Below are 14,599 nucleotides of genomic sequence, written 5' to 3'. Positions count from 1 at the left end.
CCCCCGCACTGTCATTACCACCCCTCATCCCTTCGCCCCCCTCCGTCCCACTGCTGCTGCCCTGAAAGCATCTCCTGTTTGTTTTTATCAATGGGCTTTCAGCACCACTTCAATTAGCAGATGCTTCCATTCACCATCCCCTTCCTGCCAATTTGAATGGTAATGTGCTGTACAAGCCATCACTCTGCTGTTGAACAAGCCATCACTCTGCTGTTGAACTAAGAGCTTTATTGAATGTTATTGAAGCATTACCAAGCTTTATGTTCACAGGCACATTTTCATATGCAGTTGCTACTCGAACCGCTGCCATGCAGATTTTCCATTCCACCACCTTGAAATTGATACATTAAAACAATGGATGGACAAGTGCCTAAAAAGGACAAGTTTACCCAAAATCCAGAAACTCCCAAGTGATTCCATACATTTAAACTAGTTCAGTGGAGTTTTCGCTCTCCCCCCTCTCTCCCTGTAGTGCTGTCACGTGACTCACGGAGTTTCCCCTCTCTCCCCCCCCCCCCCCCCCCCTCTCTCCCTGTAGTGCTGTCACGTGACTCGTGGAGTTTTCCCTCTCCCCCCCCTCTCCCTGTAGTGCTGTCACGTGACTCGTGGAGTTTTCCCTCTCTCCCTGTAGTGCTGTCACGTGACTCGTGGAGTTTTCCCTCTCTCCCTGTAGTGCTGTCATGTGACTCGTGGAGTTTTCCCTCTCTCCCTGTAGTGCTGTCACGTGACTCGTGGAGTTTTCCCTCTCTCCCTGTAGTGCTGTCACGTGACTCGTGGAGTTTTCCCTCTCTCCCTGTAGTGCTGTCACGTGACTCGTGGAGTTTTCCCTCTCCCCCCTCTACCTGTAGTGCTGTCACGTGACTCGCGACGTTGCTGGGTGCAGGCCTCGCTCCGCTCCATTGCCAGTCAATTCATTATTCAGAAATCTGCGAAGTTTGGACAAATTTTTATAAAGCCTATGGCTGAATTAGCCATTTTTCAGCTTTGAGTCAGGAAATGTGTACATTTCCACCTACGACATGTGATTATTTTATATCATTATTTTATGTAGGCGACCACCACAGCAGTGGAGATGGGTAACAACTGTGCATGTGCGCTCTCGGGGGAATCAACGCTACGTAGAAACGGCACGTAATGCCCTAATTCGCAGATCAACAGAAAAGTGAAGACAACTTTACACATTTTCAGTGGTGTAAAAATACTTTCAAGTACTATTTAAGTAGATTTTTTTGGTAGCTGTACTTTACTGTTTATATTTTTGACAACTTTTACTTTTACTTCACTACATTCCTAAAGACAATAACATACTTTTTACTCCATACATTTTCCCTGACACCCAACACTACTCGTTACATTTTGAATGCTTAGCAGGACAGGAAAATGGTCCAATTCACACACTTATCAAGATAACATCCCTGGTCATCCTACTACCTGATCTGGCGGATTCACTAAACACAAATGCTTTGTTTGTAAATTATGTCTGAGTGTTGGAGAGTGCCCCTAGTCAGTAAATAAATAAAAAACAAGAAGATGGTGCCGTCTGGCTTGCTTAATATAAGGAATTTGAAATGATTTATGCTTTTACTTATCAGACTTAAGTACATTTTAGCAATTACATTTACTTTTGATACTTAACTATATTTAAAACCAAATACATTTAGACTTTTACTCAAGTAGTATTTTACTGGGTGACTTTCACTTTTACTTGAGTCATTTTCTATGAAGGTATCTTTACTTTTACTCCAGTATGACAATTGGGTACTTTTTTCACCCCTGCACATTATACAAAGTAAACAACAACCTACAAATATGTCTGACGACGGAAACTTGCGAGTGATGAAGAAAACTACTGGAGGGGCGCCCAGGTGTTATTTGACCATCATTATTTGAGCCTGAGTATTCGGATTAAGAATTGAGGCAAATTGAGCTTCAGACATCTAGCCACCATAGCAGTAGCTAGATCACAGCCCCAACCCATCCCTGGGATCACCACCCTTACAAAAAGCATTGCAGTAAAAGTGCAGTAACTGCATTTGACTGTGGTATTTTGCAGGCTGTAATTGCAGTTATACTGCACTCTAGCTGAAATAACACTGCAAAGTAACTGTTATTTTGGACGCAGTATTTGCAGCATACTGCAGTTATACTGTAATATTTTTTCGTAAGGGCACAGACTGGTGGTGCAATTGTGGCAATTGAGCTCCAATGAGCTCCAATGAGGAATCTTTGTGCTGCAGATAATTCGAATATGTGACTACAATTCTTACAGAAATGGAGAAACATGATGATGAGTTGCAGTTAGTTTGTTTTTGTGACGACAGGGATATTGCTGCCCACATAACTCCTGATGTCCTGAAAACATATTTACATGTTGGAGACAGCTGGGCCAATTGGACAGTTCTCTACCGGGTAAGTAGCTAAACTTTACTTTATAGAATGATCGCTTATCATAAACCTCTATGAATGGGTCGTTAGTGGATTTTATGTTTTCATATTAGCCCAAAACACTGAGTGTTCAAAACAAGAAGAACTTCTGCTCTTTCTTGACAGACACAGACAGACAAACAGGGGGAGGGGGTTGTTGCAACTCAACATTAGGAATGTTTGGTAGCCTATGTTAATTTATCGCAATGTTTCTCCCCTCGTCATAAATACATAGGGTACATACGCTAACCTATAGAGCACCCAGGCCGATGTCTAAGCGATATGGTGCAATGGTAATAACACAATAAGGACACCTCGAACTTCAAGAATCAGGCTAGGCTACATACCTCCGCATGCTTGCTTTGTCGCTTTCTCTTCTCAAACGACTATTTGTATTTTGGCACTGCGTCAGAACCAGTCCATGGATCCAGTAACAACATCTGTATTTTTTTTGTATCCTTCGGTTTTCTGTCCCCATCATTTCAGACACCGTATCTCGTTCATATGCATCGTCTCTGTAGTGCTTGCTACACACGCAGTGATGCAATGTTGGCTGCAGGAGTATTTACATCGTATTTACCATTTCGAATGGCTGCATCTCTTCATATCTTTTATCGGAAAACACTGAAATGTGGTGCATTTTCCAGCCTTTCCGGTATGTGGTTCCTTGATTTCCAGTATCAAGTGCAGCCCCGGACCAAATACCCAGCTTACTCTTGCTGCCATCTCTTTACTTTGCGTAACTAACTTTACCAGCGATATACCAGTGGTGACCCGTCATTCAGGGCAGGTGGGGCTGTTTTGAGCGCCACATTTTTAGCAACAACAAAAATATATATATATTTATTTTGGGGGTGCCGTCTGTTTTGCATGTTATATTGACATTAATACGTGTCACATACCAGTTTGCAAACAATGTAAAAAAATATATACAATAGAGATAATAAAGCCAAATACAAACATGGACTCTTTTTTGCTTTCTTGAGTAAGGGAGCTCCAAAATTAAGGTGTTTTAGCCTAGCTCAGTGCTTTCTGTGGTGGTGGGGCAAGCCAGCAGAAAATACAGAGCGCTGCGTCGTGATTGGCTCAGTGTTCTGTCACTCATGGGGACACTACGTCACCGCCAATTCTAAGGGTCGAGCTTGAAAATTCTAGCCCTTTGGGTGCTGCCATATAGTTATATTAGAAGTAGCCATCCAAGAAGGCTCAAGGTCATTGGTCACAGATAAAATTACGTCAAATCACGTTATATCTAGAGTAGCTTTGATTAGACTGAGGTCAATATCATACTTAGCTAGCAGTCATCATCATGAATCATGTCGACAAATCTACTGGCAAATCCTTTTTAATCCTTGTCATATAAAGAGAAATAATGAAGAGAAATTATAGATAAAACGTATCGGTGCTCATCGGCCATTAACATTACACAACAAGTTGGAAATCGTAAATTCAAACAATGAGTGGTTTGGAAGGAATCAGTGGCCAACTGCAAGCATTGCAAAGCAATCATTAGCCTGCTATTCAGCAGAGTGGCTGTGTGGTCCCAAGTCTAAGATTAAAGGTTTATTTTCCTAGTTTAAAATTATAAACATTCAACATTGGCCATGCTGTCAATGAAGCATGATTTGTGCCGCGTTCAAAACAACAGTTAACTCGGAACTGCAAAATCTGACTTTAGTGAGTTCAAGACAACTGAGAACTCGGGAAAAATGAGCTACGACTGGGAAAATACGTTTTGAACTTTCATCCAACTCTGAATTGTAAATCGGGAACTCTGGCCACTTTCTAGAGCTACGACCTAAATATCACTGACGTCATCATGATTTTACCTTTTTTTTCTCTGAGTTCCCAGATGTCTTGAAAGCACCATAAATACAGAGAATGCCAGACTTTGATGAAAGTTTGATGACAAAATTTGCCCACAAAGGACCTTCCTGTTCAAGTGAGCACATCACAACAAGGTGAGTCCAAAAATGTATTGTATGCTGCTGCATAAATTGTGTAATATGCCAGCCACGGTAGCTAAGAAAGTAATACTGAGTGTATGTTGTGTAAGTAAGCTGTTAGTAGCCCATGTGCCCCACCCTAATAATTTGGTTTATTTTCACATCTTAATTTCGCCTTCTGTTCTGACTTGGTGTTGCACATGTAGCCTATAACCAGTTTTTGAGAAATGTAATCATCGAACATTGTAAGAGCTTTCATTGTCTGCTTATATGCCCTCTTTATTTATTTTACGGTTCTGACTTGGTGTACAGAAAGGCCCATGTTCTGAATGCTGTCGCTGTACATTTAAAAAGTGCTGAACAAATAGTTATATTGACTACGTCGGTCCTAGCTCGCTCATTAAGGTCTTAATCGAAATTACGGATTGCTTCTTATCCACTTGTTGTCCCCAAATGTCATAGTTTGTACATTTCGATTGTCAGTAGAAACCACATTTGTTTAAGCAAGTCAGCCATATCTGCTATGTTTTTTTTAATGGCAGTAAATGAGGCTGAATGAACTGTTTCGCTGCCAGACAAGGCTCCGCTGATAGCCAGGTGTTGCAGTGGTAAGGTGTTGGGACTCTGCTGTTGGAACAGCTTTATGTTGGCCCTAACAGTTTGTGGGCAGCGTTTGTCGCCGTTATAGTACAATTCATGTATTGTTTAGTGTTGTGTTGTGTAGTGGCTTTGCTGGCATGCATCCCACTTTTTTCCCGTCGCCCCACCAAGAAGTACATGCTAAAATCGCCAATGGGTATACCTAAATCTATCAACATTCGCATCAGCTCGTCCCTCACGAGCTCCATATAAGGGAATACCGTGACGTTTCTAAGTACACATTTAATTACTCAAATCAGGTAATACTTTTGACAAAATAGTTAAATCGGCCATATGCTTTCAATAAAACAACGAATTTGTCCACACTGCGCGGATTTCAGAATAATGAATTCATTGTCAACGGAGCAGAGCAACGAGTCACGTGACCCGTTTTTTCGTTGTCCAAACACTTAAAAGACGCACCCTATCCCCTCAGCCCTCAAATTAAGTGGACACTCTGACGTATGACGAGTATACACTTGCAGGGCAAGGGGGAAAGGAATGATGAAAAAACATTTTTTTATTCAAATACAGTTCAACAATTTACATTCTTACATCATACAAAACAGAATGCAGGTATTAATGAGAAAATACTGGGGGAAAAAAATTAAAAATAAAGTAAAATAAAATAAACTATTCTAATGCAATTGTAATCACTCTGAAAAAATCTTATTGTAATGATTTAGGAAAATGTTATTCTTGTTCACTAGAGTTAATGTTTAAATTAAATATTTGAATTCAAAAAAAAAAAAATTGGTGGAGAATTTTGGAATTTTTGTTTGTGTATGAAGTATTTGGCAACAAGAATAAAAAAACGTACAATCATTTCAGTGGACTTGTTATCATTGCAATAGTAACATATTATATCTTTCATGTCAAAAACATGGGCAGTGTTCATAATGCTAAATAAGTATTTTGCAAGGTTTTCCCCAAATTCTGACACAAATTTACATTCAAAGAACAAGTGAGACAGATTCTCACCTTTTTCACAGAAAACGCTGATATCATCAATAGCCACAAATTCGGATATCATAGAATTACATGGATATATCTTATGTACAATTTTGAAGTGCACTTCCTTAACTTTGTTTGGTATACAGTATTTGTAAGGTCTTAACCATGCATTTTTCCAGACAATGTCAGGAATAAGCATGTTCCAGAAAAACTTTCCTCTCGGTGTAAGTTGGTTTTGTGAATGAAGAATTTGTCTTATATATTTATTACAACAAGATTTCTCAAGTAAGCCCACGCCTTCCAATCTGAGTTCTGGATAAACTTTGTGATCATTACCAAAGCTAAGATGAGTTTTCATTCGTGTAGTTAGACCACTGGGAACGGCTTTAATCACAGAAATACATTTTCTGAAAGGTATTGGAAACTCTTTCAATGTTATAAATTGTTCATATGTGAGAATATTACCCTTGTTGTTGAAAATATCAAGAACAAAGTCAATATTCCTCTCATGCCAGCTGGGGTAGAACAATGACTTATTCCTTACAGTTATGTCTGAATTATTCCACAAAGGAGTTTTATATGGGGAAAAATTGTGCAGGAAATATATTTTCCAGGCCATTAAAGCTTGTTGGTGAAACCTAGCCAATTTAGCAGGTCATCTTTCAGGAATATAATTACATTTAATTACAAGATCTCCCAATTTATTAAACACATTATTTGGAATTAAATATATTGAATCAGTATTGATCAAACATTTTTTCAACCAGTTTATCTTGAAAGTGTTATTTATGTCAACAAAATCCAATACTTCTAGCCCACCTTCAGCTCTTTTGTTAGAAATAACTTTTTTTTTTTTTTTGAGACTTATTTTTCCAGATGAAGTCAAGAAAGGTCTTGATTTACACATAACGATAATGAGGGGTACACAAAAGGAGACAGTCCCTCTGCCTTGGACAGAAGTACTCTCCCAAGTATAGAAAGATCTCTTTGTAGCCAATTATTAAATATATTTTTAGTTCTCTTAATTTTAGGAGAGAAATTCAAATGTTGTCTGACTACGTGTTTTTTTGACAGATGTATTCCTAAATATTTAACACTGTCCTTTACAGGAATATTTTTTTATTTCGTTATCATCAGAGTCAAATAAACATAAGATTTCACATTTAGAAACATTCAGTTTTAATCCTGATGCAATAGAAAATGCAGTTATAGCATTAAGGGCATGGGCGACCTGGTCTTTGTCTCTTAAGAAAAGAGTAGTATCATCAGCCAGTTGGGAAATTTTGATTTCTTTGTTAAAAATGGTTAAGCCATACAAATTTGCATTATTCAGAATATCTAGAGATAGAAGTTCCACAACCAAAATGAATAAAAATGGTGAAATTGGGCATCCCTGTCGTACACTTCTGTTGATACTAAATCTTTTGGAAGTATTAAGGTTTAGTAGCACAGAACTATTTCTATCTTTGTAAAACATGCAAAGTACTTTAATAAAATGTTCACCAAATCCAAAAAGTTTAAGAGAACCTAAAGAGAAATTCATGTTTAATTGTGTCAAAGACTTTACAGAAGTCCAAAAATAAGACAACCGCATCTGAATAATCTATAAAGTCCAAGTCTAAACGAATGTTAGAACTTATGTGACGTCCCTTCATAAATCTTGTTTGAGTCTCATTTATAATGGTATCTATTCCTTTCTTTAATCTTTTGGCATAAACCAGAGCAATCAATTTGTAATCAATATTTAATAAAGTAATTGGTCTCCAATTGTCAATGAGAGAAGGGTCTTTATCGGGCTTCGGAATCAATGAAATAAGGCAATGTTTCATAGTGGAGACCATTTCCCCATTTTTAATGCAATCTTGAAACATATTGAAAATCGGGTCTTCTAGTAACTCCCAAAACTGTCTATAGAATTCAACTGACAGGCCATCAGGGCCAGGTGATTTCCCTTTTTTCATTGAATTCAGAGCCTCTCTAATTTCTTCAATTGAATCGCAAACTGAGTGGAAATCATCCTCAATTACAGGGACATAATTCTGAATGTGGCAAATGTAGCTTTCACAACCATCTTCCTGAAATTGAGAGCTGTAAAGGTTTTCATAAAAGGAATTGACAAATGATGATATTGCAATGGGATCTTTGCATAAAACATCATTAATTTTGAGTGCAGTTATAGATTTTATTTTGTAGTTTCTCTTTTCAAGTGCATAAAAAGTAACTAGTGTTTCTTTCCCCCTCTTCAATCCACTTTGCTCTTGACCTTACAAAGGCACCCATTGCCAGATCCGTGTAAAGCTGTTCTAATTCTAGTTGTAAAGACTCCTCTTCTTCAGACAAATTATCTTTCTTCAGAAAACTGTCAAGCTCGCTCATCATCTCCTTTTCTCTAAGGTTCTTTAATTGCATCAGCTCTTTGGCGCGTTTAAAGGCTACCACTCTGACTTTATATTTGAAAAATTCCCATCTACTTCCATGACCCAAGTATTTTCTTGCAAAAAGGAGGAATGATTTGTGAATGGGCCACCCTTGGCCGGAAATTCGTCACTCGTTCATCCCGCGATGATTGTGTTTTTAGCCACCGGTAGCTTTATATGCGCTAGTCAATTATGAGTGCATGTCTATATATGATTATTAATATACGCCTACTGTATGATAGTTAGCTAACTAACGTTAGCCTGCATAGCTGGAACTTCTGAAGAAGGACAATTATTTATTTCTACAATTTCCAAAAGATAACCAAACAAAAATATGTACTTTTTACGAGACGTGTTTGTGCCGTCATGTGCATTAGAAGCACAATGTAACTTATTTGCATTTGTTTTTACTTACACTTGTATGTTGACTTCTCTATTGATGTTATTTTTAAGTTTTCGCGGACTTATCTTAGCAGATGTACAATCGTCGCAAATTGAATTATGGGGTGTTTCAGGCCCCGGAGTGAACATACTTGTACACCTGCAAAGCCGACTAAAACGAGGGCTGAGGGGCTTACGTTGCAAACTGCCCTTGCTTGGTTAATCATTTGGACCGCCCGCCAAGATGGCGACAGGGATTTCCCCAAGGGCATAAGGCAAGGGACGAGGGTGTGTCTTTTCAGTGTTTGGACCGCCACCCCGGTGTTCCAGCATAGCTCTACATCACAGCACTACAGGGAGAGATGGGGAAATTCCACTGAACTAGTTTCAATGTATGGATTCACCTGGAAGTTTCTGGATTTTGGAAAACTTGTCCTTTAAATCAATATACATCAAAATCACATTTGAGTCTTCCTCAACAACTCTAACACTTGCTGTCGTGTCATTCCCAGACTAACTATAGACATTAAAAGCCCATTCATATGCATACCTGGACTCTGAGGCCATCATCACAGGTGCTTCTAGACAGGTGGACTGCGGCAGCATGAATGTGTTTGTTGTCTCCTCTCCAGCCTGAGGACTTCCCTGAGATGGAGATCTTGTGGCAGCTGACCTGCGCCTGGAACACAGGCATCCTGCTTTACAGCCTGGCCGAGTACCCTGAGGGGTGGTGTGGCCTGGGCATGAGCTTCCTCCGCTGCCTGGGCTCCCTGCAGGAGAGCTACCAGACACAGGTACTACTGACTGACTGAGGGCTGAGTCAAATGAGAGGTTTTGGCCCATGGAATATTGAATTGTAATTTTTTTAAATGTAATCATTATTTTACTAGGCAAGTCCGTTAAGAACGTTCTTATTACTGATAAGATGTCTTAAGAAAAGTTTGGTTTTATACCTGTAAATGAAAAGAGATATAGACCTAGCCATTTGTTTCCTAGATTGTTAATATCCAGTATTGTTTGTCCACAGATGTCAGATCTGTACACAGGTCCTGGATAGTCTGGACAAAGCCAAGAAGAACCTCCTCTTGGAGTAGTGATTTGAGCTGGTAGAGCTTTGCAGAGCTCTTTTGCTGTCTAGCACCTGATATTATTCATGTGGTAGCTGGGATGGTAGTTTACTATATGATGTCTCACTGGTTCTTGTATGACTGGTCTCCAGTTTAGTCAGCTCCTCCAGGATGTCAGTTACATCCTGTCCTCGCCCAATATTTCCCTCACTTTCCCTATGGAGAGTTCAGATAACCGTTTCTAGTTAATGTTTTGGTACATCTGCACATGAATGGATTTTATTTTAAGCCTCTTGCATATATTACATTCATGTGAATTTTACATGTAAAAATTTCATTCATCTTAATTAAACAAATCATCTTAAACTGCCAATACCAGTGGACTCAAATAAAACACATCAAAATCATATAACCGAGTCACATATTTTATTATTTTCAAACAAATAAACTCTTGTCCAGTCCAAAACAAAACCCCAAACAAAATAGGTTGCAGGACTGTTCCCTCATGACTAGGACAGGGAAGACCGTTTTGGCCCAGCGTCCTGATAGGCTCTACCACCTGTAGTGTGACAGGAAGGAAAGTACTGTACAATCAAAGGGTTCGCAAGCACTTACTGCACAGGTGCGCTGTCAAACAACTCATCACCCAGAAGGACAAACCATAACCCGACCGACCCCACCCCCCCAGAGCTCATGTCTCTCTCACTGGAAAAAATACCCTCATCAATTATACAAACACAAGAGGCATTTCGGTTCAATCTTGTTCTACCGCAATAGAAATAATACAATTAAATCTAGTTCTTTGGGCTTTATTGACATGGCTGACCGAGAGGTATAAATACCAGACGTTAACAGTCTGGTGTTTAGTTGAAACACAGCTGAGGAGCAGTTCTAAATGAGATAATGATCAATGCACCTCATGGTTTCTAGAATATCACCTTGTAGGTTGCTGCCTGTGTCTCATCTTCATTATTTTTTTTTTTTTACATAATTGTTTAATTCTATACACCCAGACACCATTTTCCACAAGAAATAACATGTAGACAGGCCCTACTTGAAGGAATTACATTCCCAACTGACAAACATTTTTCCAATAGGCAGCTGAAGATTTGTCTATAGAGAAATACCAACATTACAGCACATTTGTATGGAAATTATATCTCAGAATAGCTCAGTTTACTTACCTGACATTTGTGATCTAGAAAACATGTTTTGCCCCAGTTTGTTTCACACATGCATGAAGCACAGGTGAGGGGGATCTGCTGGGGGCATATTTACATTTGACAGCTACCACACCCTTTGAAACAGTCTGTATGCAGTTTATAAATGGCTCTGTTCCCTTCGGTTATTCCCTGAACTCTGGTTTTGACACAGGTAATGACAGCTGGTTTAGCAGTGGTGCCTGGCAGGTGGGCACACCTGTTCAGAAAATGCCTTCAGGTACAGGTGCTTTAGGGGGAAGTAAGGGACCCAGAGGGCTAGGTGACAACTTCCTTTGGGCATATAGAAGATCTCAGGTATCTGAGGAAAATCCATTCCCCTCTACCAAAAAAAGGTGGAAAACCTAAACATTCACAGGGTAGGGAGCCACAGCATTCCTTATTCTTCAACAAGTCCCCTCACATGTACACAAACACACAGTGCCAAGATCCGCAAAGGGAGATGGGGCAGGTCATTTCAATCCTGTTGAATCCATAGAGCCAACTCAGGCAAGGGTTTACCACAGAAGTGGTCTTCACAAAGCTTCACCGCATCATAAGATAGACATATTACATTCGCTTATTAAATAGTTCAATGCAAATGCCTTTAAAATCACTCAGATCGTTCAGTCAATTACTCTCATTCACATTTAACAGTTTTGAACACTCCATGTCTCCTTTCAAACATGGCATTTCAGTCACAGGGGAAATTAAATCTGCGTGTTAGATTCCTGAGCTGACCTTGCTCGCCCCAGACATGCCATGGGTTCATAACACAGTGGTTCAACACATGCCCAGAACTCATTCAAAAATGATTTAAAAACGTTAGATACACAGAGCATATACAGTGTATTCAGAAAGTATTCAGAACCCTTTGACTTTTTCTACATTTTGTTAAGAAGTCACAGCCTTATTCTAAAATTGATTAAATACTTAAATCTACACACAATAACCCCATGACAAAGCAAAACATGTTTTTTTATGTTAGCATATATATATACACACACACAAAAACAATGATAACACATTTACATAAGTATTCAGAACCTTTACTCAGTACTTTGTTCAAGCCCCTTTGGCAGCGATTACAGCCTCAAGTCTTCTTGGGTATGACGCTACAAGCTTGGCACTCCTGTATTTAGGGAGTTTTTCCCCATTCTTCTCTGCAGATCCTCTCAAGCTTTGTCAGGTTGGATGGGAAGCGTCACTGCACAGCTATTTTTAGGTCTCTCCAGGGATGTTCGATCGGGTTCAAGTCCGGGCTTTGGCCGGGCCATTCAGAGAATTGTCCCGAAGCCACTCCTGCGTTTTCTTGGCTGTGTGCTTAGGGTCGTTGTCCAGTTGGAAGGTGAACCTTCTCCCCAGTCTGAGGTCCAGAGTGCTCTGGAGCAGGTTTTCATCAAGGATCTCTCTGTACTTTGCTCCGTTCATCTTTCCCTCAATCCTGACTAGACTCCCAGTCCCTACTGCTGAAGAGTGGCTTCCATCTGGCAGAGTGACCATTGGGTCCTTGGTTACCTCCCTGACCAAAGGCACTTCTCCCACGATTGCTCAGTTTGGCCAGGCGGCTAGCTCTAGGAAGAGTCTTGGTGGTTCCAAACTTCTTCAATTTACGGCCACTGTGTTCTTGGGGACCTTCAATGCTGCAGAAATGTTTTGGTACCCTTCCCCAGATCTGTGCCGCGACACAATCCTGTCTCTGAGCTCTACAGACAATTCCTTCAACCTCATGGCTTGGTTTTTACTCTGACATGCACTGTCAACTGTGGGACTCTAATCAAGTTGTAGAAACATCAAGGATGATCAATGGAAACAGGATTCACCTGAGCTTAATTTCAAGTCATACATAAGTATTCAGACCCTTTGCTAAGTAAGGCATTTCTGTTTCTTATTTCTAATACATTTACACAACTTTCTAAAACTGTTTTTGCTTTGTCATTATGGGGTATTGTGTGTTGATTGATAAAACATGTATTTAATCCATTGTAAAATAAGACTAATGTGAAAAAACGTCAAGAAGTCTGAATACTTTACGAATGCAACGTAGGTTTTAATCAAACCCCTCTTTAGTGTTATTTTGGGTGGGGGGGGGGAAGGGGACAATCCAAAAGCAGGTTAAATTGCCTCTGTTAGGACATCCAATACAAGTATTGTCTTGTTCTACCCGTTTTTAAGGCCACCTTCATGATGGCATATTCAGGACAGTACCATGTGACCATTCAATCAGAAGACACTCTCCTCTTGGAAGGTAGAGAGTGTAATAGGGTGATCTGCTGCTCAACGTGGGTGAGGGAGCTATGGCTGCCTAAATTGAAATCCAATCAAATCTTAAATTACAACAGGAAAAGTCAAAAAGAATAAAAAGGGAAGATAGAAGTCCACAGAAGTGCGATGCGTTCGTCTATTGCACTCACAAGTTAGGCCACCTGGAAGTCAGGAGACAACGCAGAAAAGGTGAATATTTCAAATAAAAAGTTCCATCTTTTTTTCGTTGTCAATTATTTATAGCTTCCCTCAAAGTACAGGTAGTAATATAACAATTTGTATTTGATGTAAGGCAGTTTGGTGTTTTGCAGAGAGCCCCGTTACACTTCTCTACCCTCATCCTTTACACAGAGCAGCTAAAAACCACAAGCAAAAAAAATAATAATCTAACAGCCCTCCAAGTAGACAATTCTAGTGAAGTGTAAAACGTGTCGTTTTTAATATGTAGTAAAATCGCAGTAGGATTTGATAATTTACCTTGTGATTTCATTATATAAATGTAGAGATTCATAACTAATTTCTTCCATTGGTTCTGCCTCCCAAGAGGTCTGTATCAGCTGCAGCACCAACAACTGGCAGCTGATCAAACAGCAAGCTGGTAGATCACCAGTCTGTAGGCTTCTCCACCAATTTCTTCAGTAATTACAAAGAAGAGCGATAACTCCAACAGTACCATCAGCTGGGCTTGATATTATCCAGTCCTTGTAGAAAAAAAACCTAAGTGGTCTTTGCTTCTCATCTTGCATGTCTTTTTTAAAAATGTGATTTGATGAACATTTACAGTGTTCCAACTTGTATGATTGGTCTGCAACTTCTCCTGAATCCCTAACTCCTCCTCACTCCAGCGTTGTCTGTAAAACATTCTGATCTTCAACTGTCAGTCCCATTTCACAAAGAACGATTCATTTTGCTTTTCCCTTGTTTTGTTTTAAAATGACAAATTCATTTGAAATGGCATTTCCAGTCTTGAATGGATTTGCTGAGAAACTCATGCAGGGGTGTGCACAGTCACAGAAATGGTGATAAGACTAGTTTTCATTTGAGATTAACATAATGATGACACTAAAACTTGATATGAAACATATCTGCAAAAAAGGGGGAGGGAGGAGCTCTTCGGGGGATGGGCGGGGTGTCGGGAGGGGGGGGGGGGGTCTCTGCGCCGACAGAGGGGTACAGCTGGGGAGCTCAGAGCTTCTCTGAAGAAGGTATCCAGATGTAGGGGCCCGACTGTTCCTCAATGATCATCTTGATTTTGTTGTAGATCTCCTCTAGCGAATCACCCTGTACAATGGCTGGAGAGAGAGAGA

The 14,599-nt window shown here is 39.9% G+C and overlaps 2 protein-coding genes across 13 annotated transcripts in view; one reads left to right on the top strand and one right to left on the bottom strand.

The window, feature by feature from the left end:
- The first annotated feature begins 2,151 nt into the window (after positions 1 to 2,151).
- LOC109905150 (testis-expressed protein 11-like) lies at positions 2,152 to 10,724 on the top strand. Of its 3 annotated transcripts, none has more exons than XM_020502371.2 (3): positions 2,152 to 2,409; positions 9,394 to 9,555; positions 9,789 to 10,724. In XM_020502371.2, exons 1-3 carry the CDS (start codon positions 2,272 to 2,274, stop codon positions 9,816 to 9,818), a joined length of 330 nt encoding a protein of 109 aa, XP_020357960.1. In that variant the 5' UTR covers positions 2,152 to 2,271; the 3' UTR covers positions 9,819 to 10,724. The 3 variants fall into 3 exon arrangements, 1 of the variants encoding a protein (XP_020357960.1); XR_002257238.2 differs by having other exon boundaries at positions 2,170 to 4,385; XR_004203029.1 differs by lacking the exon at positions 2,152 to 2,409 and adding an exon at positions 8,480 to 9,153.
- Positions 10,238 to 14,599, bottom strand: part of LOC109905149 (disks large homolog 3) — a 131,472-nt gene continuing 127,110 nt past the window's right edge. For 6 of the 10 annotated variants that reach the window (XM_031790092.1, XM_020502368.2, XM_031790095.1 and 3 more), the window contains one exon: positions 10,375 to 14,584. In XM_031790092.1, coding sequence (XP_031645952.1) covers positions 14,478 to 14,584 — 107 coding nt within the window. In that variant the 3' untranslated portion in view covers positions 10,375 to 14,477. Of the gene's footprint in view, positions 14,585 to 14,599 lie in introns of all 10 variants that reach the window. The other 4 variants (XM_031790096.1, XM_031790097.1, XM_020502369.2 and 1 more) reach the window with 1 other exon arrangement.

This window comes from Oncorhynchus kisutch, linkage group LG15 (genome assembly GCF_002021735.2).
Source record: "Oncorhynchus kisutch isolate 150728-3 linkage group LG15, Okis_V2, whole genome shotgun sequence".
NCBI classification, from domain to species: Eukaryota; Metazoa; Chordata; class Actinopteri; order Salmoniformes; family Salmonidae; genus Oncorhynchus; species Oncorhynchus kisutch.
Note: the sequence above shows the minus strand (reverse complement) of the source record. Positions and strands in the feature narration are given on the sequence as shown.

Coding starts and splice junctions, on each gene's coding strand:
- LOC109905150 (XM_020502371.2), top strand. CDS start 2,272: ATGGAGAAACATGATGATGAGTTGCAGTTAGTTTGTTTTTGTGACGAC. Junction 2,410..9,393: donor ATTGGACAGTTCTCTACCGG/GTAAGTAGCTAA, acceptor TCTCCTCTCCAG/CCTGAGGACTTCCCTGAGAT. Junction 9,556..9,788: donor AGGAGAGCTACCAGACACAG/GTACTACTGACT, acceptor GTTTGTCCACAG/ATGTCAGATCTGTACACAGG.